Genomic DNA, 27,445 nt, shown 5'->3' on the forward strand with positions numbered 1-27,445 from the left:
GGTGTGTGTGTCCGCCCTTGCCTGGGTGCCGGGTTCACCGCGGAAGAATGGTCGTATCCGGAACGGAGGGGTCACAGTCAGTGACCACAGAAGACATAAAAGGGTTTGCCCGAAAGCTAACTGCGAAGAACATCAAAGGTCTGTTTGAATCAAAATTTGCATTCTCTCTCTCTCCAACGGCACAACAGCGACTACTGCGAACTGTACAAAGCTGAACTGAACTCTGCATCACTTAAGACTGATCATTTTACCCCTAGACTGCGATAGAGCTTGGTTGATTCCTGTTACCCTTGTTCTGTGTACACGTGTGTATTATCATTGCTAACCTGTTGCATTTACATCTTTACGATTAGAGTACTGTGTTACTTATTTCTTTAATAAAACTTTATTAGTTTCTGTTAAACCAGACTCCAACTAAGTGGTCCATTTCTGCTGGTTTGGCAACCAAGTTACGGGGAACGTAACATAAGTGGGGATCTCGTCTGCGATTTTGAACACCAAATTTGGGACTGGGTAAATTGATAGGGTTAAAATTCCCGTAAGAAAGAAAGAGCAAACAGCAGAAATGGAGATTGAGGAATTTCTAAAGGCACCAACCTTGGCGGCATTAGAGGATGCCAGGAAATCAGAGTTGGCAACTGTTGCCAAACGGTTGAATCTTTTTAAGGGGAAGTCGACAATGAGGAGAGCGAGATGCACAGAGCTATCATAGAGCATTATGTATCTAAAGGTGTGTTTCCCCAAGGGGAGCTGGAGGCGGTATCTATGGGCAAACCTGGTGGAGAAGCAGTATAGCTGCAGATTGAAAAATTGAGACTCGAGCACGAGTTCCAGGTAAAACAGCTGGAACAAGAAGAGAGGAACATGCAGTTAGAGCGACAAGAGAGAGAGAAACAGAGGGAAAGGGAATTTGAGCTGGAGAAGTTAAGGATGATGCTAGCGCAGGGGCCCATGCCGAACCAAGGTGGAGGGTTCAGGGCGACCCAGGAGGTTAGGCTGGTTCCCCCATTTGAGGAGGCCGACGTTGATCGGTACTTTCTCCATTTTGGAAAGGTCGCTGCAAGTCAGGACTGGCCGAGGGATAAGCGGGCTGTTTTGCTTCAGAGCGTACTTAAAGGAAAAGCTCAACAAACTTACTCTGCATTGTCCGCAGAAGATGCCCAGAGGTATGATGTGGTGAAAGAGGCGATACTCAGGATTTATGATTTGGTCCCGGAGACATGCCAGCAGAAGTTCCGGAATGCGAGGAAGCAGTGGGGCCGCACGTATTTAGAGTTTGCCCGTGAGATGCAGATGTATTGTGTGCGTTGGTGCGCCTCGAAAGGGGTCAATGGGGATTATGACAGACTGCTACAGCTAATACTGATTGAGCAGTTTAAAGGTTGTGTCCCTGAAGGTATAAGGCCCTATCTAGATGAGAAAGAGGCAGAAACCTTAGCCGCAACTGATAAATTAGCGGATGAATACGCGTTGACACACAAAGCCAAGTTTACCCCGAGTAAAAGCTACCAGAAGGGTAGTCAAGAGGGCGGAGAGAGTCCGCCAGAAAAGTCAGAAAGTAAGCCGGGGACTAGTGAGAAGGATAAGGAAGACCGGGAGCAGTTTGGTAGGAAGTCTCCTGGGGTCGTATGCTATAATTGTGGGAAAGCCGGTCACTTTGCGTCCAGGTGCTTTGCCCCAAAGAAGGAGACTGGGAAAGGAAAAACAACGGTTCCGACTGGCTGTATTGAGCTGGCAAACAAACCGTTAGGGGAGGAGATGTCTGATAAAGTTCAGGAAGGGCACGAGAAGTTTATCTCGGCCGGATTGGTGTCGGTAAAGGAGGGGTTAAACCCGGCTCCAGTATGGATCTGGAGAGACACTGGAGCTTGTCAGTCCTTGATCTTAAAGAGTGTGTTAGACTTTAGTTCAGAGACCCAGACTGGGGAGGTCAGGGTGATAAAAGGCATTGGGAAAGGGACTGAAGCAGTACCTTTGCACCAGATACACCTAAAAAGCGACTTGGTCTCCGGACCGGTCACGATAGGGGTGAGGCCCGAATTACCGATGGAAGATGTGGAGGTCTTACTTGGTAATGACCTCGCCGGTGGAAATGTGTACTCAGCAGTAAAACTGACAGGCCAGCCTGCCAGCATTGAGGCCCCGCCCATGGACTTAGAGGTTTATCCCGTTTGCGCAGTGACTCGGCGCATGTCCCAGAAGGCTGCCGAAGCGAATGTAGATTTAGCTGAGACGTTTTTACCAGTCTTGTACCAGGAGGGGTTAGAAAGTGAAAAGAAGGAGCATAGTAAAACGGAAGGAAGTAAGGGAGTTGAGTTAGACTTATAATTAGCAAGGAAGGAATTTATACAGGCACAGGAGCGAGACGAGGAGCTGATGGTTTTGGCGGAGACAGCTCTCTCTGAAGCAGAATTAAAAAGGGAGCCAGTGGGCTATTATGTGAAGGAGGGAGTACTAATGGGGAAATGGAGACCACGTACCGTGCCCGCAGATGAGGAATGTGGGGGTGATAGTGCCAAAAATTTATGGGGATGAGATTTTTAACCTGGCCCACAAGATACCCCTCGGTGGACATTTTGGGGTGAGGAAAACAGTCGATAGAATCATGAAAGAGTTTTACTGGCCGCACAGGAGGAAGGATGCTATTGACTATTGTAGACGTGAGCTAACACAGTTACAGACTCTTGATATGCTAACAGCTTGCCACGATAAGAGAGCAGACCTAGTTGGTGTTATCACGAAAATGAATGAGGCTAGGATGCCACCTGATAAGGGGAAAACCCATTTTGAAAGGATAAGTATGGTGCCGACCAGATGGGAGAACTCTATTGTTTTGGCCAACTTTGCTGATGTGTTCTCTCACTTAACCCCCGAACAGAGCGAGCCGCTGATAAAGCTAAATTAACCGGCACGCACACGTATGTCCGGATGTCTCGAGGTGATGCAAAGAGCCGGTACATGGTGTTGTTGTCACATCAGGTCAGCCTAGTAAGCAACATCCCTATAGGATGATTAATTCAGTGACAAAAGGGCTAAGGAACGCAGAAGCATATATTGACGATTTAGTGGTCTGGAGTGACACGTGGGAGGAGCACATTGTGGCAGTAGAAGAACTGTTTAAAAAGCTGGCTGAGCCAGCGTGACAGTGAACCTCGCAAAAAGTGAATTCGGCCCCGTGAAGGTCACTTATATGAGATTTGTGGTAGGGCAGGGGCAGCTAGCTCTGATGCAGGCTAAGGTGCGGGCTATCTCTGAAGTCCCCACCCGGACAGAAAAGAGAGCCCTGAGAAGGTTCTTGGGGATGGTGGGGTACTATCGGAAGTTTTGCAAAAACTTTGTGGATATACCCTCCCTCTTACTAAGCTCTTGCCAAAGAATGCTAAGTTTGTGTGGGACGACCCTTGTTATATTCGTCCGGGACGGAAACCACTGAGAATTTACACTGATCACAACTCATTAGTGTTTTTGGCCACTATGAAGGATAAAAACAAAAGGTTGCTAAGTTGGAGCCTGGTCTTAGAGGATATTAAAATAACACATATAAAAGGAACGGAAAATGTAATTGCTGACTGTCTGTCAAGGTGTTGACTACTTAAAGTTCTCTGTATTAGCCGAATAGCTGATGACCCTTTATATTAGTGTGTATCTAATAATGTATTCATGCTCATAACTTTTACCCTGGTAAAAATCCATTGAAGGATAGGGGTGTGACGACAAACCAAGTTATCAGAAGATTGATGCTGATGAGAGAAATAAGGGAGACAATGGAGAAACATTCAAAATGCTAATAAGAGAGAAGAGAGAGATTAACGAGAGAGTGACACATTTCAGAATATTGACAGACCGGTTGCTTTGAACCTGAACTGTTTGAAGTTGATGGACAGGTGATATCCCAGCAGGGCGATAAAAAGAACAGGTTCGCTAAGGCACGACACACACCACGAGATCACGAGATAACGAGACCCTGGAAGAGCAGTGTGCCCCCACAAGTTGTTGGGAGTTGGAGGTTTGGATCAAGGGAACCGACCATAGACTGACAGGGTGAAAAGGGACGATCGGCGGGAACCTGGTGTGTGTGTCCGCCCTTGCCTGGGTGCCGGGTTCACCGCGGAAGAATGGTCATATCCGGAACGGAGGGATCACAGTCGGTGACCACAGAAGACATAAAAGGGTTTGCCCGAAAGCTAACTGCGAAGAACATCAAAGGTCTGTTTGAATCAAAATTTGCATTCTCTCTCTCTCCAACGGCACAACAGCGACTACTGCGAACTGTACTAAGCTGAACTGAACTCTGCATCACTTAAGACTGATCATTTTACCCCTAGACTGCGATAGAGCTTGGTTGATTCCTGTTACCCTCGTTCTGTGTACACGTGTGTATTATCATTGCTAACCTGTTGCATTTACATCCTTACGATTAGAGTACTGTGTTACTTATTTCTTTAATAAAACTTTATTAGTTTCTGTTAAACCAGACTCCAACTAAGTGGTCCATTTCTGCTGGTTTGGCAACCCAGTTACGGAGTACGTAACAATTGCAACACACCAATATTGCTGAATCAATGGGAGCCCTGGGCTTGTTTTCCTGCAACACGACAGTCCCATCGAGGGGTGATGGGAAACAGCAATACTTGAAGGGGGTTCCTTATGCCCAGGCTATTCTGCAATTTAGTTTTCGTTGCATTCATTGCAGAAAACTCTGCTTCACAGCGATATGATGTTGGAAATGGAAGCAACATTTTCAGTGCTTTTGTGGCTTTCTCAGGATATTCAGCCTTGACTTTGAGCCAGAATGCCGGCAGAGATGTTATGTCAAACATACTTTTCAGCCTACCATCATCTGCAAGCTGGAGGTGTTGATCTTTTTCCCGCGTTGACATGGATGATTCACCGGGGACATTCACAAATGGGTCACGGACCCATTCCTTTGCACGTCTTGGGTCACTGATGACTTCGCGTGCGTTAAAGTTCAACAGTGGGCATGACAGGGAATGAGGAAAGGTGCAGCTAACTAATATCATTTCATATCGCCAAATCATATCATTTCCTCGCGGCCCGGTACCTGGGGACCACTGTCCTATGCTGTCAGAGAATAATGTCTTTACTTACTCAGCTTTTCCCTATAACTCAGATACTTGTCCCAGCTGGGTCAGGACCCGTTGCAAGCATTGATAGCTGCTTGCACTGTGCACTACGCCCCAGTCTTAGTGCCATCTGCAAACTTGCCGATCCAGTCTACCATGCTGAAATAGATGACAAACAACAATGGACCCAGCACCGATAGTGGCCACACCACTAGTAACAGGCATGTAGTCAGAATAGGAACTATCTATTACCATTCTCTGGCTTCTCCCACGAAGCCAATAGCTTTTCAGTTTCTATGGAAGAAAGTACAATCGGCGATTTGGGCTGAAACCCCTTGGCAGGACCGGAGAAAAATGGTGGGGGAGGGGAGAGAGAAAAATGCCAGGTTAGTGGTAAACTTGGAGGGGGAGGGATGAAACAAAGAGCTAGGAAGTCGATTGGTGAAAGAGACAAAAGGCCATGGAAGAAAGAAAAATAGAGGGGGGAAAGAAGAGCACCAGAGGGAGGTGATGGGCAGGCAAGGAAGTAACATGAGAGAGGGTGGGGGTGGGGTTGGCATTTCTAGAAGCTTGAGAAATCGATGTTCATGCCATCAGGTTGGAGGTTACTGAAACGGAATATAAGGTGTTGTTCCTCCAACCTAAATGTGGCCTCATCCCAACAGTGGAGGAGGCCCTAGATGGACATCCTAGAATGAGAATAGGAAGTGGAATTAAAATGGGTGGCCACTGGGAGATCCTGCTTGTTCTGGCAAACGGAGCGTAGATGCTCGGCGAAGCGGTCTCCCAATCTATATCGGGTCTCACGGATATACAAGAGGCCACATTGGGAGCACTGAACACCGTATATGACCTCGACAGACTCATAGGTGAAGTGTTGCCTCACCTGGAAGGACTGTTTGGGGCCCCAAGTGGTAGTGAGGGAGGAGGTGTAGGGGCATGTGTAACACTTGTTTTGTTTGCAAGGATGAGTGCCAGGAGGGACAAATGGACAAGGGAGTCACGTAGGGTCCAACCCCTTCGGAAAGCAGAGAGTGGTGGGGGGGTGTGCGAACAAATGTTTTTGGTGGTGTGATCCAGTTGGAGGTGGTGGGATCCAGTTGGAGGTGGTGGAAGTTTTGGAGAATTATGTGCTGGATGCAGAGGCTGGTGGGGTGGTAGGTGAGGACAAGAGGAACCCTATCCCTGGTAGCATAGCAGGAGGATGGGGTAAGAGCAGACGTGCGTGAAATGGAAGCGATGCGGTTGAGGGCAAAGTTGATGATGGAGGAAGGGAAGCTTCTTTCTTTGATAAAGGAGGACATCTCCTTCATTCTAGAATGAAACTCCTCATCCTGAGAGCAGGTGTGGTGGGGTCAGAGGAATTGAGATAAGGGGATGGTGTTTTTACAAGTAGCAGGGTGGGACAAGGTATAGTCTAGGTAGCTGTGAGAGTCCGTTGGTTTATAACAGACCGGTGGATAAGCTGTCTCCGCAGATAGAGACAGTGAGATTGAGAAAGAGAAGGGACGTGTCGGAAATGGACCAGGTGAATTTGAGGGCACGGTGGAAGTTGGAGGCAAAGTGGATGAAATCGATGAGTTCAGCACGGGTGCAGGAAGCAGCATCAACGCAGTCGTCGATGTAGCATAGGAAAAGTGTGGGACATCACCAGTGTAGGCTTAGAACATAATTTCTCCTTTGGGTCCTCCCACTTCCTTTAAGCAAAGGTTTTAGATTTCTCACGCAGAAAGAAAATAGATATTGCGCTGTTACAGGAAACACATCTTAAACCTAATGACATTCCCAGGGTTCAAAACCGTTTTTATAAACCCGTTGTAGCATCAGCTGATGGTACTCGTACGAAAGGAGTTATGATATTATTTGAGACATAATATTTATCAGTTGAAAGGACTGGCGCCAACATTAAAGGACACCTAGCTTTTTGCTGCACATCCATTCAGGGTAAAAAAAGTTGCATTCATTAGTCTATATGCCCCAACTATATTCGAGGTTGAATTTTTTCCCTCAATTACCTCACAACTACTGAAGTTGAGTGACTACCAGCTATATGTTGGTTTGGACATGAATGCTTTGGTAAACATTAACCTTGATAAATCTTCCTCAACTATATGAAGCTCTCAACAATCTGCTTCCAAAGCACTTAACCTTTTTCTAACGGATTTAAATTTAACTGATGTGTGGAGGGTGCATAATCCATCGACTAAAGACTATACCTTCTAGACAAGACGTAAAACATTTTCTCGGATAGATTACATTCTTATATCCTCCAGTCTGCTGCCTTTGGTACACGCAATAGAATTTTTGCCCAGACATCTATCTGATCACAACCCAGTCAAATTTACTTTTAATTATGGCAAAATTAAAAATAAGGCTACTAGGTGGAGGTTTAACTCCACTCTTCTAAAAAAAAAGACGAATTTCTATCTCAACTGAAAACAAAAGTGGCAGAATTTATGGATTTAAATAAAAACAGTGTCTCAGATGTGACAGTGATTTGGGCCTCCATCAAGGGTTTCTTATGAAATAACGCCATATGGTTCAGTTCCCATTTACATAAAAGCCGCCTTCAAAAGATTTTCACCTTAGAAGAACAATGTAAGGTTTTGGAGAATGATCTCAAAAGGAGATACACCATAACGAAAGAAAACAAGCTCAAAACAAAACAAGCAGAATTAAATGATTTATTAAGAAGCAGGGCAGAATATATGGTCCATATAACCAAACATAAGTATTATGCAGAAGGTAGCAGACCGAGCCATCTTTTGGCACTAACGCTCAAACAACAGGAAGCTAAAAGGTCTATACCAGCGATTAGATGTGCTAAAAGTGGAATAGTATCTTCAACAGAGGAAATAAACGAAACATTCAAGAATTACTGTAAAGAACTGTATACAAGTGGCTCAGTTCCTTCTGAGAATGACTCCACAGATTTTTTTAGTGGATTAGACCTCCCTACGTTGTCATTAGAGGACACCAAAACTCTAGACTCTCCTATTACACTGGATGAGCTACTTAAAGCAGTCAAAGCTACAAATAAGGGCCGTACGCCAGGTATAGATGGCATACCTGTGGAACTTTACCTAGCACTTTGGGATATTCTTGGACCAGTATGGTTAGAAACATTAAATTATGCTTTTGGAAATGGCGCTTTCTATAGAGATCTAAACACAGCCCTGATCAGTTATACCTAAGCCCAGTAAGGACCCCTTGGAGTATGCCAATTACCATCCAATCTCCTTGATAAATGCCGACCACAAGATATTTTCCAATGTCTTAGCCAGTAGACTTGAGACAGTAGTTGGGCAAATAATTAGCTCAGATCAAACGGGCTTTATCAGGGGGCGTCTCACATCTGATAATATTCACCGGCTCTTACACTTACTGAGCGCAACACATAAAATCCCGCCTGCCTGTGGCCTGCTATTTCTAGATGCTGAAAAAGCATTCGATCGCCTTGAATGGCCATATCTTTGGAGAGTTCTTAAAGAATTTAAGTTTGACGATAAATTTATCAATATGATTCAAACACTGTATGCTAATTTTCAGCCCGGGTATGTGTGGGAGGAGGTTTCTCAGAGTTATTTGACATAGGATGGGGCACACAACAAGGGGACCCTTTGTCTCCTTTAATTTTTACTATATCTATTGAACCGCTTGCACATTTAATTAGAAACTATCCTCAGATCTCCCCTATTACAATAGGTGCAACATCACATTCAACATCACTTTACGCGGACGACACGCTAGCTTATTTGGCAAATGTTTAACAAACACTCCCCCATGTTTTAAAAACACTGGAGCAATTTGGATTTCTTTCACGATACAAAGTTAATTTGTCAAAATCAGCACTGATGCTGATTAATACGGATAAAAGCAAGGTGTCTCTCCCTCCCCAGATTAAGGTTACAAATGAGGTTCTCCACTTGGGTATTAAAGTTAATACTTCCCTATCATCCGTAGCTAAAACAAATTACTCTTTAATTTGAAAAAAATGAAAATGATACTAATAAATGGAGACACCTGCCAGCATCAGTCCCAGCCCGTATATCGGTCATTAAAATGAACATCTTACCCCACATTAATTTTATCAGCTTAATAATCCCACTTGCACCTTCAGCAAAGTATTGGCAAAAAATAGATTCCTTACTACGATGCTATGTTTGGAATGGTAAATGACCCAATATAAAGTGGTGGTCAGCTCTACAATTCAAAAAGTCGGATGGGGGATTGGCATGTCCAAATTTTAAATTGTATCACTGGGCATTTGTACTAAAAAGTCTTAGCTATTGGATGGAGGAGGATAAAGTTTCATCACGGAAAAATATAGAACAAGAGCTAATAGCACCAATAAGGTTGAAGGACTTTCTCCTGATAGGTATGTCAACCAAAAAGTGTTATTTGTATTACAGTCCAATTTTAACCCATATGCTACAAGTGTTTAGAGCAGCAGAAAAATTCCTAAAATTTAAAAGCTTATGGTGCAAATCATCTCCTTTATGGAACAATAATCGTTTTCTATTGGGGGGGAGGAACCATTCACTAACAGAACTTGAGAAGATAAAGGAATTACTACTCTTCAAGATATCAATGGGGCAAGTACTATCCTTAGCTTTCAAGAACTGATATCTGGGTATAATATTGATAAATATCCTCTTTTCTTCTACTTTAGAGTAAGATCAGCATATAAAGCCTACGGGGTTCCCTGGGGGTCAGATTTAAAGGACCATCCCATTTTAAGTTGGATACAGAGTGCTCCAGGACAGATAGTGTCATATATCTATGATAAATGAAACTCCCAGAAATATATGCCCACATCAGGAATGAAAGCCTGGGATAGGGACATATCTGAATTGGGACAAGATTTAGACTGGGTTGCGATTTGGGATAATGCTGCCGGTGCTTCGAAAAACCCAAATCATTGGTATATACACTTGAAATTTTGTCATAGAGCATATTTAACACCGAGAATTAGACATCAAATGGGACTGGTTCCTGACCCTTATTGCTCATTTTGCCCCCATGGAACTGTTGGCTCTTTTATACATGTTGTATGGGAATGTCTAGGGGTTTTTGGTTTGTGGGGAAGGTTATCAGTACTCTTACAGAACTAATGGGGGTACAATTACCAATGGACCCCGCTGTACATCTTCTAAATGATGACTCCCACCTTTCCCTTATGGAAAAAACACGCAAAGTCTGGCTGGCAGGCCTGACTGCAGCTAAGAAGATTGTAGTCCAGCGTTGGAAACCTCCCCATGATATTTCAAATACTCACTGGCTTCAGAGCTTCTTGGACATTTGTTACCCGGAACTTTCATCAGCAAGAGTAAATGATGCACGACCAAACACAATCTTAATGTGGACAAAATTGATAACTTAAAAGATCTTTTGTTAAAATAGGAATGCTTTGTCTGTCTATGCACTACTATTCAGTTGGTTGGTGGAATGGAGAGGAATGAGGGGAGAGGGATGGGGGGAGAGAGGGGTGGAGGGGGGATAGCGATGAAGGTTGGGGGGGTGGCTGGGTTAAACAATCAAAATGTAATTGGCAATTGGTTGTATTGAATGTAATTTGTTAGTGTGGCAATAAAACAATAGTTTAAAAAAAGGGGTAGCAATGGGTACTCTCATGGGTCCCAGCTATGCTGCTTGTTTGTCGGCTACATGGAACAGTCTATCCTCCAAGCCTGGCCTGCTGAGTTCCTCCAGCATTTTATGTGTGTTGATCAGATTTCCAGCATCTGTAGATTTTTTCTTTTTTGTGATTTATTCCAGTTAACTGCCTAAGACTGAATCTTCTTTACTAGCCTTCCATGTGGGAAATTGTCCATGTAGACAATGTCCTCTGCCTTGCCTTCATCAATTTCCCTGATAACTTCCTCAAAAAAAACTATAAAATTAGTTGTACATGACCTACCACACACAGTGCCATGTTGACTATCCCTAATCAGTCCCTGTCTATCCAAATACTTCATATATCTGATCCCTTGGAATACCTTCTGATAACTTGCCCACTACTGTTGTTAGGCTCACTGGCCTATAATTTCCTGACTTTTTCTTGGAGCCTTTATTAAGCAATAGAACATTACCTTTCCTAATCCTTCAGCACCTCACTCATGGCAAAAAACGTTTTAATATCTCTGCTAGGGTCCCTGCAATTTCTGCATTAGTCTCCCACAGGGTCCGTAGGCACAAATTGTCAGGGCCTGAGGATTATATCTACCCTAATTTTCCTCAAGACAGCAAAGACCACCTCCTTTGTCATCTGTTTCCATTCCATGACCTCTTTACTGTTTTGCCTCACTTCTGTAGACCCTGTATCTGTCTTCCAATTAAATATAGATGCAAAAAATCCATTGAAGATTTATCCCAGCTCTTTTGACTCCATGTCTAGATGACCACACTCATCTTCCAGATGACCAATTTTCTCCTTTGCTATCTTTTTGTTCTTAATATATCTGTAGAAGCCCTTGGAATTCTCCCTCACCTTGTCTGTTATAGCAGTCTCATGCTTTCTTTTAGTCCTCCTGATTTCCTTAAGTATTCTCTTGCATTTCATATGCTCATGTACCTCATTTGTTCCTTCCCGCCTTTACCTGCTGTGCACCTCCTTCTTAACCAGGCCTCAGTACATCTCAAAAACCAAAATTCCCTGAACCTGTTAGCCTTGCCTTTTATTTTGACAAGAACATAGAAATTCTGCACTCTCAGCATTTCACTTTTTGAAGGCCTCACTTTTGCTAAGTACACCTTTGCTGGAAAACAACCTGACCTAATCCACACTTGGCAGATCCTTTCTGATACTATCAAAATTGGCCTTTCTCCAAATGAGAATCTCAACCCGAGGACCAGACTTATCCTTCACCATAATTATCTTAAAACTAATGACATTCTGATCGCCAGATGCAAAGTGTTCCCCTACATAAACATCTGTTACCTGCCCTGTATCATTCCCAAGTAGGAGATCTAGTATTTCATTTCTTCTAGTTGGGACCTCTACAAACTGATTAAGGAAACTTTCCTGAACACAAACTCTATCCAATCTCAATCCAGGAGGGCATTAACGGACCTACTGATTGCATCACTGGCTACACCACCTTCTGTATTGACACTGTAAACTATGAAAGACTTCTGTTTTCCTAACAACAAGCCATGGCTCACCAGTGATCTGAAGGCTCTTCTCAGCCACAAAAAGAGAGCCTTTAGATCAGGAGACAGGGAGGAATTGAAACATGCAGAGGGAGCTGAAGGAGAAGATCAAAGTGGCTAAAGGAGAACACGGGAGATGTGGAAAACAAGCTTGGGCAGAGTAGCATACAGGACTGTGGAGAGGCATGAAGAACATCACTGGCTTCAATCAGCCTAGCCTCAATGCAGTCATGAATGGACTAATGAGTTAAACCAATTCTTCAGTAGGTTTGACAATTTCACTACTGTTCACACCCCCCTCTGCACACCAGTCCAGGTGCAGAGGCACCCACTCAGCACCAATGCCTCCCCTCCTCCCTCGTCTCCTCTCCCCTCCAATTCAACATGTGGATGAACAACACAGGCTACCACTGTCTACATCCCTTCCTGGTCCTGTGCCTACCATCTACACCTCCACATACCAACTGCTAACATCCCAATTTTCACCTTCCGAACCCCCACCCATCAACTCTCCGGACATCATGGACTCACCTTCATTACTAAGCAATGTGAGAAGGGCTGTGGGGAAACTGACACAGCAAAGCATTGGGATGAGATGATGTGAACCCCAATATCCTGAAGCAGTTGTGTGGAGTTCTCCAGCCTATTTTCAATCTGAGTCTCAGCCTGGAAAGGGACCCAAATATGGAACCTATGATGTGTGGTCTCAGTACCCAAGAAGGGCCAACCAAAAGTCTTGAATGACTATGGTTGTCTGGCCCTGACCTCACACATCATGAAGACCCTAGAGAGGCTGGTCCTGGCTTTCCTCTGACCTCTAGACAGATCAGCCCTGGATCCCCTGCAGTTTGCCTACAAGGAGCACATTGGAGGAGATGATGCTGTCATCTCGCTGCTGAACAGAGTCTACTCTCATTTGGATAAGCAGGGCAGCACTGTGAGGATCATGTTATTTGATCTCTCAAGTGCCTTCAATACCATACAGCCCTCATTGCTGGGGGAAAAGCGCTGTTCACTGCAGGTTGACACTTACATTGTAGCTTGGGTAATGGACTACCTGACTGGTAGGCCACAGTTTGTGTGGCTTCAGAGCTGTGTGTCAGACATGGCTATAAGTATCACTGCGACCCCACGGGGGACTATATTGTCTCCCTTCCTGTTTACCCTGTTTACCTAGGACTTTAGATACAACACTGAATTATGCAATCTGCAAAAATTCTCTGATGACTCAGCAATAGTTGAGTGTTAAAAGGGGGGATGGGAGGATGAATACAGGGCCCTGGTGGAACACTGTCAAATGGTTCAAGCTGAATCATCTGCAGCTCAAGATTAGTCAGACAAAGGAGATGGTGATGGACTTTAGGAAGACTAAGCCTGCATTGCTCCCTGTTACTATTGATAGTGAGGATGTGGATGTGGTGAGGACCTACAAGTACCTGGGGGTGCACCTGGATGACAGACTTGAGTGGAGCACCAACACAGAGGCTACGTAAGGAGGGGAGGAGAGGACAGCGGTGCGACGCAGTGTGCGTGGCCGCTCCAAAATGATATCTGATTTGTAAGTAGGGGCCATGCACAATCCTGATTTGATGGAGACGGACGTGAGAAGCACGGAGGAACATCTGCAGAAACTTCTGAAATGCCTGCTTCGCTGCCTCTGCTACTGTGCGATCGAGAATCTCCGGAGCGGAAGGCCCCAAATCCTCGGCTTTGCCTATTGCCTGTTGCCAGGGCTGGGGTCGAAGCGCTCGGCAGAAATGGTGCTCGGTGCTCAGTGTCAGAGGACTGGTCGGAGGCTCGAAGTTTTCAGACGGACTCGAGAGTCGGCTGTGGTCGGGTGCTTCCAGGATGCTGCATTGGCAAGTTTGCGGCGATGGAAGTTCATGGCAGGAAGAGAGTTTCTCTTCCTTCTACCGTCTGCATGAGATGATGGGACTTTCGAGAGACTTTGAGACTTTTTTTTACAGTGCCCGTGGTCTGTTCTTCATCAAATTACGGTATTGCTTTGCACTGTTGAAACTATATGTTATAATTATGTGGTTTTTGTCAGGTTTTTTTAGTCTTGGTTTGTCTTGTGTTTCTGTGATATCATTTTGGAGGAACATTATATCATTTCTTAATGCATGCATTACTAAATGACAATAAAAGAGGACTGCGTGTCCTCATAATCTAATCTAATCTAATGTACAAGAAGGGCCAGTGTCACTTCTACTTCCTGAGGAGACTGAGGTCCTTTGGAGTATGCAAGCCTCTCCTTCACATGTTCTACCAGTCTGTTGTCACCAGTACAATCTTCTATGCAGTGGTGTGCTGGGGTAATGGCATCAGTAGGCTCAATAAACTGATTAGAAGGGCTGACTCTGTGGTAGGAGTCAGACTGGACACATTGGAGTCTGCGGTATAACAAAGGACCCTACAGAAAAACCTGGCAATTCTGAACAATGTTTCTCACCCTCTACATGCCTTGGCTGAACAGAGGAACACTTTTAGTAATAGACTAAGACAACTGTGTTGCTCTGAAGTGCTATATGAACTCATTCTTGCCCTTGGCCATTAGGCTCTATAATGAGTCAACCTTTAGCCGGGGAAGTGGTGACACCATCCTGTTAGACAGTTTGTGGTAACTTATTTTTTACTTTTCTACTTATAATATTTATTCTGTGCACCTGTAATGCTACTGTGACATTGAAATTTTCTTTGGGATCAATAGCGTGTTTATGTATGTATGTATTTATCTATGAGGGGTGATTGACAAATTCATGGCCTAAGGTAGAAGGAGTCAATTTTAGAAAACCTAGCACATTTGTTTTTCAACATAGTCTCCTCCTGCACACTTAGTCCAGTGGTCATGGAGCATATGGATCTCTTCTTTGTAGAAGTGGTCCACAGCAGCAGGGGTGATTGATAAGTTCGTGGCCTAAGGTAAAAGGAGATGAGTTATACAGCTCTTGTTACATGCACGTGCAGTTCATCTCTTTGAGCGAAAATGCAGAAAGTTTGAAGTTTCTCCTCATCTGCTTCTACATTAGGCCACGAACTTATCAATCACCCCTGCTGTGGACCACTTCTGGAGGTCCAAGACGCCAACTTCTACAAAGAAGGGATCCGTATGCTCCTCGATCGCAGGAGTAACTGTGTAAATGTAGGAAAAATAAATGTGCTAGGTTTGATAAAACTGCCTCGTACCTTAGGCCACGAACTTATCAATCACCCCTCTTATTTCATAATACTGGAGTACCAGTCAATATGTAGAAAGTTAAAATCATTTACTATCATATTCTTATGTTTCTTGCAATAGTCTGTGAACTCGCTACAAATTTGCTGCTCTGAATCTCACTGACTCTTGAGTACTCTAAATATAATCCCATTATATTATAGACCACCAGCAGCATCGATCTTTTGATTCCATTAGTCCACCAGCGTCAACCTTTTGATTCCAACATCTTAGCGACATCTTTCTCCATAACCACTGCACTCTCTATTCTGGCGCTCTGGTTCACACACTTCCCCTTCTCCCAGAACCTCTTTGCAGTTGGGACCTGTATATATTGATTAAGGAAACTTCCTGAACACATTTGATAATCTGCATCCCATCTATCCCTTTTACGGTATGGTAGTTCCAGTCAATATATGGAAAGTTAAAATCACCTATTATCACAGCCTTATTTTTCTTGCAACTGTCTGCTACCTCTCCATAGATTTGCTCTTCTGGACCCAACTGACTATTGGGTCTATGATATAATCCTACTAATCCATGTGGTCACCCCTTACTTATTCCTCAGTTCTGCCCATATAGCCTTAGTAGATGAGCCCTCCAACCTGTCCTGGCTGAACATTGTCGAGATATTTTCCTTGACTAGTGACGTCACCCCTACCACTCTGTCATGTCTAAAACAATGGATTCCTGGAGCGTTGAGCTGCCAGTCCTGCCTCTCCTGTAACCGTCTCACTAATGGCCACAATACTCCTTGTATTGAAATATACCTGACTCAGAACATTAATACCAACAGCATCAATCTTTTGAATCTTGTCTTCGTATGTAGGCTTAACATCATTTTTCTCCACAACTACTTCACTATTTGTTCTGGCGCTCTGGTTCTCACTCCCACCCCTGCAACTCTAGTTTAAATCCACCTTGTGCAGCGCTGGTAAACCGTAAACTTTCCTGCTAGAATATTAGCCCCCCCCTGCCCCCTCCAGTTCAGATGCAAGCCATCTCATCTATACAAGTCCCACCTTTCCTGTAAGAGAGCCCAATGATCCCTCCATCCTACACCAACTCTTTCGCCACATGTTAAACAGTATGACCTTCCTATTTCTGGCCTCACTAGCACATGGTACAGGGAGCAATCCTGAGACCACAACCATGGAGGTCCTAACCTTTAATTTAGCACCTTATTCATTGAGCTGCTAGTCTTGCCTCTCCTGAAATCAAGTCTCACTAATGGGTACAATATCATAATTCCAGAGGTCCATAACACCATAAGACATTGGAGCAGAATTAGCCATTCAGCCCATTGAGTTTGCTCCACTATTCCATCATGGCTGGTCCCAGATCCCACTCATCTCCGTAAACCTGTCTTCTCCCACATCTTTTGATGCACTGACCAATCAGGAGACAATCAACTTCCGCCTTAAATATACCCACGGACTTGGACTGCACTGCTGTCTGTGGCAGATCATTTCACAGATTCACTACTTTGGGTAAAAAAGTTTCTCCTTACCTCTGTTCTAAAAGGTTGCCCCTCAATTTTGAGGCTGTGCCCTCTAGTTCTGGATACCCCCATCATAGGAAACATCCTCTCCACATACACCCAATCTAGTCCTTCCAACATTTGGTGGGTTTCAGTGAGATCCCCATGCATTCTTCTGAATTCCAGTGAGTACAGGCCCAATGCTGCCAAATGCTCCTCATATGTTAACCTCTTCATTCCCGGAATCATCCTCGTGAACCTCCTCTGGGCTCTGTCCAATGACAACACACCTTTTCTGAGATATGGGGCCCAAAACTAGTGTCTTATAAAGGCTCAGCATTGTCTCCTTGCTTTAAATTCTATTCTCCTTGAAATAAATGCCAACATTGCATTTGCCTTCTTTACCACAGATTTAACATGTAAATTAAACTTCGGGGAGTCTTGTGCAAGGACTCAAGTCCCTCTGCACCTCTGATGTTTGAACCTTCTCTCCATTTAAATAATAGTCCACGCTATTGTTCCTTTTACCAAAATGCATTATCATACATTTCCCAACACTGTATTCCCTCTTCCACTTTTTTGCCTATCCAATTTGTCTGAGTCCTCCTGTAGTTGCATTGCTTCGTCAGAACTGCCTACCCCTCCACCTGTCTTTGTACCATTTGCCAACTTTGCCACCTTTGCCACAAAGCCATCAATTCCATTATCCAAATCATTGACAAACAATATGAAAAGCAGCAGTCCCAATACTGACCCCTGAAGAACACCACTAGTTACTGGCAGCCAACCAACCAGAAAAGGGCCCTTTTGTTCCCACTTGCTGCCTTCTGCCTGTCAACCATTTCTCTCTCCATGCCAGTATTTTTCCTGTAATGCTAAAGGATGTTGTTAAGCAGCCTCATGTGTGGTATCTTATCAAATGTCTTCTGAAAATCCAAGTAAATTCCATCCACGGCCTCTTCTTTGTCCACCCTGCTTGTTACTTCCTGGATGAACTCTTAACAGATTTGTCAGGTAAAATTTCCTTTTACAGAAACCATGCTGACTTTGACTTATTTTATCATTAGACTCAAGTACCCGAAACCTCATCCTTAATATTAGACTCCAGCACTTCCCAACCAATGAGGTTAGGCTAACTGGCCTATAATTTCCTTTCTTTTGCCTTCCTCCCTTCTTAAAAAGCAGAGTGACATTTGCAAACTTCCAGTCCTCCAGGACCATTCCAGAATCAAGTGATTCTTGAAAGATCCTGACCTATGCATCCATTATCTCTTCAGCAGCCCCTCTCAGGACTCTGGAATGTAGTCCATCTGGTCCAGGTGACTTGTGCACTTCAAAACCTTTGAGCTTGCCTAGTACTTTTTCTTTTGTAATAGCAGTAGCACTCAACTTCTGCTCCCTGACACTCACGGACTTCTGGCACACTTCTAGTGTCTTCCACAGTGAAGACAGATGCAAAATACCATTAAGTTCATATGCCAATTCTTTGTCTTTCATTACTACCTCACCAGCATCATTTTCCAGTGGTCCAATATCAACTCTCACCTCCCTTTTACTCTTTATATAACTGAAAAAATATTTGGTATCCTTCTTTATATTATTGGCTTGTCTGCCCTCCTATTTAATCTTATCCCTTGTAGATTTATTTCGTTGCCTTTTAGAAGCTTCCCAATCATCCAACTTCCCGCTCACTTTTTCTACCTTCTATATCCTTTCCTTGGCTTTTATGCAGTCCCTGACTTCCTTTGCCAGCCATAGTGACACAGAAGGGAAGGGAGCAGAGGAGGTAAGCTGTGGTGATAGCGGATTGGTTAGTTAGGGGAACAGAAAGGAAGTTCTGGGAATGTGAACAAGATTTCTGGATGATATGTTGCCTCCTGGGTGCCATGGTCTGGGATACCTTGGATCGAGTCACAGCATTTTTAAGTGGGAGGGTGAATGGCCAGAAGTCATGGTCCATGTAGGTACAAATGAGGTTCTGATACAAAGAAGAGTGATGAGGTTCTGCAAAGAGTGTTCAGGGCGTTAGGTGCTGAGTTAAAGGGCAGGATCTCTGGGGCTGTGATCTCAGGATTGTTACCGATGCCTGTAGCAGTCTGAAGGCTTTAGAGGAACAAACTTGTAGAGAGATGGCAGACTGCTGCAAGAAGCATAAGGTAGTTATAGTAGATGATTTTAACTTTCCACATATTGACTGGAACTCCTATACGTTAAAAGGACTAGATGGAATAGAGTTTGTCAGATGTGTTCAGGGAAGTTTTCTTAATCAGTACATAGAAGTCCTAACGAGAGAGTGTACGATACTTGATCTACTATCAGGGAGTCAGATAGGGCAAGTGAACACTTTGCATCTGCAAATCACAATGCCATCAGTTTCAAAGTAAATATGCAAAAAGATAGGTCTGGTCCACAGGTTGAGATTCTAAGTCAGAGAAAGGCCAAGTTTGATGATATCAGAAAGGATCTGTCAAGTGTATATTGGGACAGGGTATTTTCTGGCAAAGATGTACTTGGTAAGTGGGAAGCCTTCAAAAGTGAAATTTTGAGAGTATAAAGCTTGTATGTGCCTGTCAGAATAAAAGGTAAAGATAACAGGTGTTAGGTACCTTGGTTTTCAAGAGATATTCAGGCCTTGGTTAAGGAAAATAATTAGTTGCATTGCAGGAACAAATGAGGTACTTATTGAGTATAAGAAATGCAAGAGAACACTTAAGAAATAAATCAGGAAGGCTAAATGAAGTCATGAGGTTGCCTTAGCATACAAGTGAAAGAGAATCCCAAGAGATTGTACAGATATGAGAACAAAATGATTGCAAGGGACAAAATTGGTCCTCTTGAAGATCAAAATGATAATCCATGTGTGGAGCCAAAAGAGATGGGGAAAATCTTAAATGCACTTTTTGCATCTGTATTTAGTCAGGAAACAGACACAGAGTCTATCAGGCAAAACAGCGTCAATTTCATGGACTTTATACAGATTACAGAGGAGGAAGTGTTTGCTGTCTTGAGACAGATTAGGATGGATAAATTCCCAGGACCTGGCAAGGTGTTCGCACAGAACCTGCGGGAGGCAAGTGCAAGAATTGTCGGGACCCCAACAGAGATATTTAAATCATCCTTAGCGGCAGGTGAGGTATCAGAGGATTGGAGGATAGCCAGTTGTTCTGCTGTTTAAGAAAGGCTCTAAAATTAAACCAGGAAATTATAGCGCAGTGAGCCTGACATCAATAGTGGGAAAGTTATTGGAAGGTATTCTAAGGGACTAGATATATGAGTATTTGGATAGACGTGGACTGATTAAGGATAGTCAGCTTAGCTTCATGTATATTAGGTTATATCTAACCAATCTTAAGAGTTTATTGAAGAAATTAACAGGAAAGTTGAGGAAGGCAAGGCAGTGGATGTTGTCTACATGGACTTCAGCAAGGCATTTGACAAGGTCCCGCATGGGATGTTGGTCAAGAATGTTCAGTTGCTCGCCATTCAAGGTGAGGTAGTAATTTGGGTTAGACATTGACTTCTTGGGGAAAGCCAGAGAGTGGTAGTAGATGGTTGCCTCTGTGACTGGAGGCCTGTGACTAGTGGAGTCCCACAGGAACTGGTGCTGGGTCTGTTGCTGTTTGTCATATATATCATCAATCTGAATGATAATGTGGTTAACTGGACTAACAAACAATCAATGACACCACATTGGGAGTGTAATGGACGGCAAGGAAGACTGTCATGGCTTGCAGATGGATGTGGACCAGTTGGTAAAAAGGGCTGAAAAATAGCTGATGGAATTTAATGAAGACAAGTGTGAGGTGTTGCAGTTCAGTAGATCCAACCAGGGTAGGTCTTACACAGTGAATACTAGAGCACTGAGGAGTGCAATAATACAAGGGAATTTGGAAATACAGGTCCATAATTCATAGAAAGAGTTGACAGTGTCGTAAAGAAAACTTCTGGCACTTTGGTTTTCATAAATCAGTATTGAGTACAGGAGATGGGGTGTTATGTTGAAGTTTTCTAAGACATTGCTGAGGCCTAATTTGGAGTATTGTGTGCAGATTTGGTCAACTACCTACAGAAATTAGTATAGAGAAAATTTACAAGGATGTTGCCAGGTCTGGAGTACTATATGGAAAGCCTAAATAGTTTAGCATTTTATTCCTTGGGTAGTGGAAGACTGAGGGGAGATTTGATAGAGGTATACAAAATTCTGAGGAGTATAGATAGGGTAAATGCAAGCAAGCTTTTTCCATTGAGGTTGGGTGGGACTACAACTAGAGATCATGGGTTAAGGGTGAAAGGTGAAAATTTTAAGGGGAACATGAGGGGAAATTTCTTCATTCAGAGGGTCATGAGAGTGTGCATCGAGCTGCCTGCGTAAGTGGTGCATGCAAGATCGATTTCAATGTTTAAGAGAAGTGTGGAAAGCTACATAGATGGTAGGGGTATGGAGGGTTATGGTCCCAGTTTAAATGTCTCGGCACAGACTAGATGGCTGTACTTTTCTATGATTAGCTCTGTATTTTGTATTCAACTGGAAGAATATGCACCATTGTGGAATGTATGGCTAACAATGTTATTAATTAAACCAAGGTGGACCACATCAACTCTTCACATGCACATCTTTTGGTTCTGGCCTGTAGATATGTTACAGCTTCAGTTGCAAATGAAGGAATGTTCAATGTCCACAACCAAATCCAACAAGAAAGAAGCTAACTGGTTGATCTATGTGCATCTTCTCCTCTTTGTGGCTAAAGTACCAAGGGCAGAAATTAATCCTTACTATGCCTGGAGCTTTGGGCCCCAACTCGACCACTACACCAAATCTCAGAAAGCAGCCACTAACACTCTTCTGCCTCCCGCCTGACCTGCTGTGTAGTTCTTGTGTTTAGTTCGGATTCCTGAGTTCATGATACGTCATTTTCTGAATGGTTCCTAGGATGTGTTTCTGCTACTTTTGGAAACAAAACTTCCATCAAAATGCATTATGTTATAAATCTGTTAATTCAGTTTCTCTAGCAGTTGTGAGCTGAGATGGGAAAAGTTATTCCAGATTGTCAGGATAACTGAGTTTTGGGTAATTGGTTTAATTATTAGTGTTAAATAGTTAATTTTATATTGCTGCAGGACTCTTAATTTTTAGCAAAAGAGAAAAGTATAGATTTGAGTCCATACTTGAACTCAGCTCAGGATGAAGCCAAACTGAAATGATCAAAGCTTCTCACCTCTTTATACTGACTAACACCCCTCTATACTCAGTTTAGACACAGGGTTTTGTCTGAAACATTGCCTCTGCCTCCAGAGACACTGCCTGACCCACTGTGTTCCTACAGCAGTTAGATTTTTTTAAATAATGAACTTACCAAAATTACAATTTCTATGAAATGTTCACATTAATCTGTTGTCTTTTATTGTACTTAAGTATCTTTTTTTTCTTTGTAGGTACACAGAGAAGTGATACCAGCACACACAGTTTATGCCTTGAATATAGAAAGGATATTGGCTAGACTCTGGCACCCAAGCCATGAGGAGTTAGAGCAGGATAAAATCCATCGACAAAGACTGGCAGTCAAAGAGGGCCTTGTTTGTTGACTGGTTGCAGCCAATTCTGGAGCTCAGAACATGCTTTGCATTGGCTGTTAAAGAATAAGATAACTGCTGATCTAAGTTAGATCCCTCATCAACGGTCATGTTGTGTCTATACCATCAATGGATAATCCCTGCACTAGGAAGCGTTATTGCCTGTAGCTAATGACAAATGTGACTTTAAATAATGGACAATGTTACTTAAATTTGACAGCTTTGATAAAATATTCATGATAAATTTTATAGCTGTGTGTTTCCCTTCATCTAATAAGCAGCTGCATTGCTGTTATGCATTCCAAAAAATTGGTATGGCCAAATTTGCTTTGAGTAATCTGATTTGAGGTTGCAAAGTGTGATATTTGTGTACTAATTCCCTACTCATATTTTCCTATTTCCTTGCAACAGAGAAGGTGATCATTTGATTCAAGTCAGTTGTGACCATCAGATAAATCCTATTGCCCCATTTATTTCCCTCTAACGTATTCTTTGTGACATGCTTATTAACATATCCTGATTCACCCACCAGCCACCTACTCAAAGGGTAATTTATAGTTTGGCAAGTAACCAAACAACCAGTGTGTCTTTGGGATGTGACAGGAAACCATGCAAAAAGGCAGAAAGTGTGAGGTCTACACAGAGCGCACCTGAGGTTTGGATTGAACGTAGGTTGCCGGAAGCATGACACACTTGTACTTCCTGCAGCACCAGTCTGCCAGCCTATGGATTAATTCTAAAGTAAGCTGGTTTAGTATTTTGCTAAAGGTTAGAATGTCACACAAGAAACTAAGCAAGCATTTGCTAAAAGTTTGCAAAGTACTTAAAGGCCTGATTGGTTTCCCTTTTGTGCATAACACCTGCCAACTAATGTAAAATAACTTTACTAGGTAGATCCTGATTCCTTGTGCAAGTTTAATTAAAGGAAAATACCATTATCAATGGGCAAAATGTCTTAAGTGCATGTTACCAATGCATTGTAATAACAACGTTGAATAAGTTTATTTTTGTATGATAAAAATTGAGATTTAATCTGTATAATACAGGTTCTTTTGTATACAAGTTTTTTTTTTACATTTGTTTTACATGTTTGTGTATTTATAATTTTATTTTGTAGTTGATCTGGAAAAATGCTGTAGTCAATTCATTTAAATATCAATAAAACCAGATGTCATTTAGCTTATGTTGAAAAATTTACAAGTATTAATCTCTGAATTTTGAGTATACAACTCGAAATTGATTTTAAAAATTGTCTAAAATCCTTGGAGGGTTGCGAATGTTGTTCCTTTATTCAAGAAAGGGAGTAGAGATAGCCTAGGAAATTATGGACCAGTGAGTTTTACCTGAGTGGTTGGTAAGTTGATGGAGAAGATCCTGAGAGGCAGGATTTGTGAACATTTGGAGAGGTATAATATGATTAGGAGTAGTCAGAATGGATTTGTCAAGGACAGGTCGTGCTTTAGGAGCCTGGTTGAATTTTCTGAGGATGTGACAAAAACACTTTGATGAAGGAAGAGTAGTAGATGTGGTGTATATGGATTTCAGCAAGGCATTTGATCAGGTACCCCATGCAAGGCTTATTGAGAAGGTAAAGAGGCATGGGATCCAAGGGGACATTGCTTTGTGGATCCAGAACTGGCTTGCCCACAGAAGGCAAAGAGTGGTTGTAGACTGGTCATATTCTGCATGGAGGTCAGTCACCAGTGGGGTGCCTCAGGGTTCTGTTCTGGGACCCCTACTCTTTGTGATTTTTATAAATGACCTGGATGAGGAAGTGGAGGGATGGGTTAGTAAGTTTGCTGATGACACAAAGGTTGGGGTGTTGTGGATAGTGTGGAGGGCTGTCAGAGGTTACAGCGAGACATTGATAGGATGCAAAACTGGGCTGAGAAGTTGCAGATGGAGTTCAACTCAGGTAAGTGTTAAGTGGTTCATTTTGGTAGGTCAAATATGATGGCAGAATATAATATTAATGGTAAGACTCTTGGCAGTGTGGAGGATCAGAGGGATCTTGGGGATCGAGTCCATAGGACGCTCAAAGCAGCTGTGCAGATTGACTCTGTGGTTAAGCAGGCGTACGGTATATTGGCCTTCATTAATCATGGAATTGAATTTAGGAGCCGAGAGGTAATGTTGCAGCTATATAGGATCCTGGTCAGACCCCACTTGGAGTACTGTGCTCAGTTCTGGTCGCCTCACTACAGGAGGGATGTGGAAACCATAGAAAGGGTGCAGAGGAGATTTACAACGATGTTGCCTGGATTGGGGAGCATGCCTTATGAGAATAGGTTGAGTGAACTCGGCCTTTTCTCCTTGGATCAACGGAGGATGAGAGGTGACCTGACAGAGGTATATAAGATGATGAGAGGCATTGATCGTGTAGATAGTCAGAGGCTTTTTCCCAGGGCTGAAATGGTTGCCACAAGAGGACACAGGTTAAAGGTGCTGGGGAGTAGGTACAGAGGAGATGTCAGGGGTAGGTTTTTTAACTTAGCAAGTGGTGAGTGCGTGGAATGGGTTGCCGGCAACGGTGGTGGAGGCGGATACAATAGGGTCATTTAAGAGACTTTTAGATAGGTTCATGGAGCTTAGTAAAACAGAGGGCTGTAGGTAAGCCTAGTAATTTCTAAGGTAGGGACATGTTTGGCACAACTTTGTGGGCCGAAGGGCCTGTATTGTGCTGTAGGTTTTTTATGTTTCTATACAACACAGTTGTGCAAAACCATTATTCTTACATGCTTGGATCAACTTACAGTTTGGTTATATAATCAGCTCCATCACACCATTGCACTATATTTTAAGTTGATAGATTGCTTATCCTACATCCAGAACTGGATGAACAGAAATTTTTTTCCAATTTGCTCGGAAAACCAAATTTGGTTCCTGCCTGTTTATAGCAGCTGGTTCCATTCCTCTCCACTTTGGAGCTGAGTTGGTCTCTTCCCAACCTTGATATCCTGTTTGATTCTGAAATGAGGTTTAGACCACAAATTGTGCCATCACAAAGTCATCTACTTCCACATCTGATTCTTTGCCTCACTCAGATCCCCTCATACTTTTCATTATCTCTAAACTTAATTATACAAACACGTCTCCATGGATCTTCCCCATTTTACACCATAGCAATCTGAAGGCTATCTGAACTGTGCTGCCCCAAATCTGTACTCACGCCAGGTTCTGTTCATCTGTCACATCTTAGCACAATAACTGCCAATTCACAAACAAGAGAAAATCTGCAGATGCTGGAAATCCAAGCAACAGGCACAGAATGCTGGAAGAACTCAGCAAGTCAGACAGCATCTATGGAAAAAGTACAGTCGACGTTTCTGCCGAAACCCTTCTGCAGGATGGAGTAAAAATGCTGAGGAGTAGATTTAAAAGATGGGGAGGTGGGGAGGGATGAGACAAACACCAGGAAATAGGTGAAACCTGGAGGGGGAGAGATGAAGTAACGATCCGGGAAGCTGGTTAAAGAGACAGAAGGCCATGGAAGAAAGAAAAAGTGGGGAACAGCACCAGGAGGTGATGGGCGGATAAGGAGATATCATAGGAGAGGAACAAGGGGATGGGAAATGGTGAAGGGGGGTTGGGTTTGGGGGCATTATGGAAGTTTGAGAAATCTATGTTCATGCCATTAGGTTGGACGCTACCCAGACGGAATATGAGGTTTTGTTCTTCCAGCCTAAGTGTGGCCTCATCTCGACAGTGGAGGAGGCCATGGATGGGCATATCGAAATGGGAATGGGAAGTAGGAAATAAGATGGGCAGCCTCTGGGAGATCCCGCTTGTTCTGGTGGACGGAGCTCAGATACTTGGCGAAGCGGTCTCCGAATCTACGTCGGGTCTTACCAATATACTGGAGGCCACGCCGGAGCACCAAACACAGTAAATGACGTTAACCAACTCACGGGTGAATTGTCGCCTCACCTGGAAGGACTGTTTAGAGCCTGAATGGTAGTGAAGGAGGAGGTGTAAGGGCAGGTCTGGCACTTGTTCCGCTTGCAAGGATTAGTGCCAAGAGTGAGATCAGTGGCGCGGGGCAAATCAACAATAGAGTCGCGTAGGGGGTGAATTCTGCGGAAAGCTGAACATGGGCGGGAGGGAAAGATATGTTTGGTGGGGGAGGGATTCCGTTGGAGGTGGCAGAAGTTCCGGAGAATTATGAGCTGGACGAGAAGGCTGGTGGGGTGGTAGGTGAGGACAAGAGGAACCCTATCCCTGGCAGGGTGGTGCGAAGATGGGGTAGGGTGTGTGAAATGGAAGAGGTGCGGTTAAGGGCAGCGCTGATGGTGGAGGAAGGGAAGCCCCCTTCTTTGAAAAAGGATGACAGCATTCTAGAATGAAAAACCTCGCCCTGGGAGCAGATGCGGCGGAGAGGGAGGAATTGAGAGAAGGGGATGGCACTTTTACAAGTAACGGGGTGGGACGAGGAATAGTCCAGATAGCCGTGAGAGTCCGTAGGCTTATAGTAGACATCAGTAGATAAGCTGTCTCTAGTGATAGAGACAGAAGGATCTAGAAAGGGGAGGGAGGTGTCGGAAATGGACCAGGTTAATTTGTGGGCAGGGTGGAAGTTGGAGGCAAAGTGGGTGAAATCGACGAATTCAGCACGGGTGCAGGCAGCAGCGCCAATGCAACCGTTGATGTAGCGTAAGAAGAGTGCGAGACGGTCACCAGTGCAGGCTTGGAACATAGACTGTTCCACGTGGCCGACAAACAGCAAGGTATAGCTGGGCCCCATGCGAGTGCCCATGGCTACCCCTTTTCTTTGAAGGAAGTGGGAGGAGCCAAAAGAGAAGTGAGGAGTGTTCTGCTAGGTGGAGGAGAGTGGTGGTGGAGGGAACTGGTTAGGTCTGGTGTCCAGAAAGAAGTGGACAGCTTTGAGGCATTCCTGGTGGGGGATGGATGTGCAGAGGGACTGGACATCCATAGTAAAAATAAGTT

General features: G+C 43.7%; 1 protein-coding gene across 1 annotated transcript in view; it reads left to right on the forward strand.

Annotated features, from left to right (window-relative positions):
• tada1 (transcriptional adaptor 1) overlaps nucleotides 1-23,664 on the forward strand; it is a 122,950-nt gene extending 99,286 nt beyond the window's left edge. Inside the window, exon 8 of the mRNA XM_063063777.1 lies at nucleotides 22,364-23,664. Within this exon, the coding sequence (XP_062919847.1) occupies nucleotides 22,364-22,513 (150 nt within the window). The 3' untranslated portion in view covers nucleotides 22,514-23,664. The remainder of the gene's footprint in view (nucleotides 1-22,363) is intronic.
• The last annotated feature ends 3,781 nt before the right edge of the window (nucleotides 23,665-27,445 follow it).

Source organism: Mobula hypostoma, chromosome 12 (assembly GCF_963921235.1).
Source record: "Mobula hypostoma chromosome 12, sMobHyp1.1, whole genome shotgun sequence".
Classification (NCBI taxonomy): Eukaryota; Metazoa; Chordata; class Chondrichthyes; order Myliobatiformes; family Myliobatidae; genus Mobula; species Mobula hypostoma.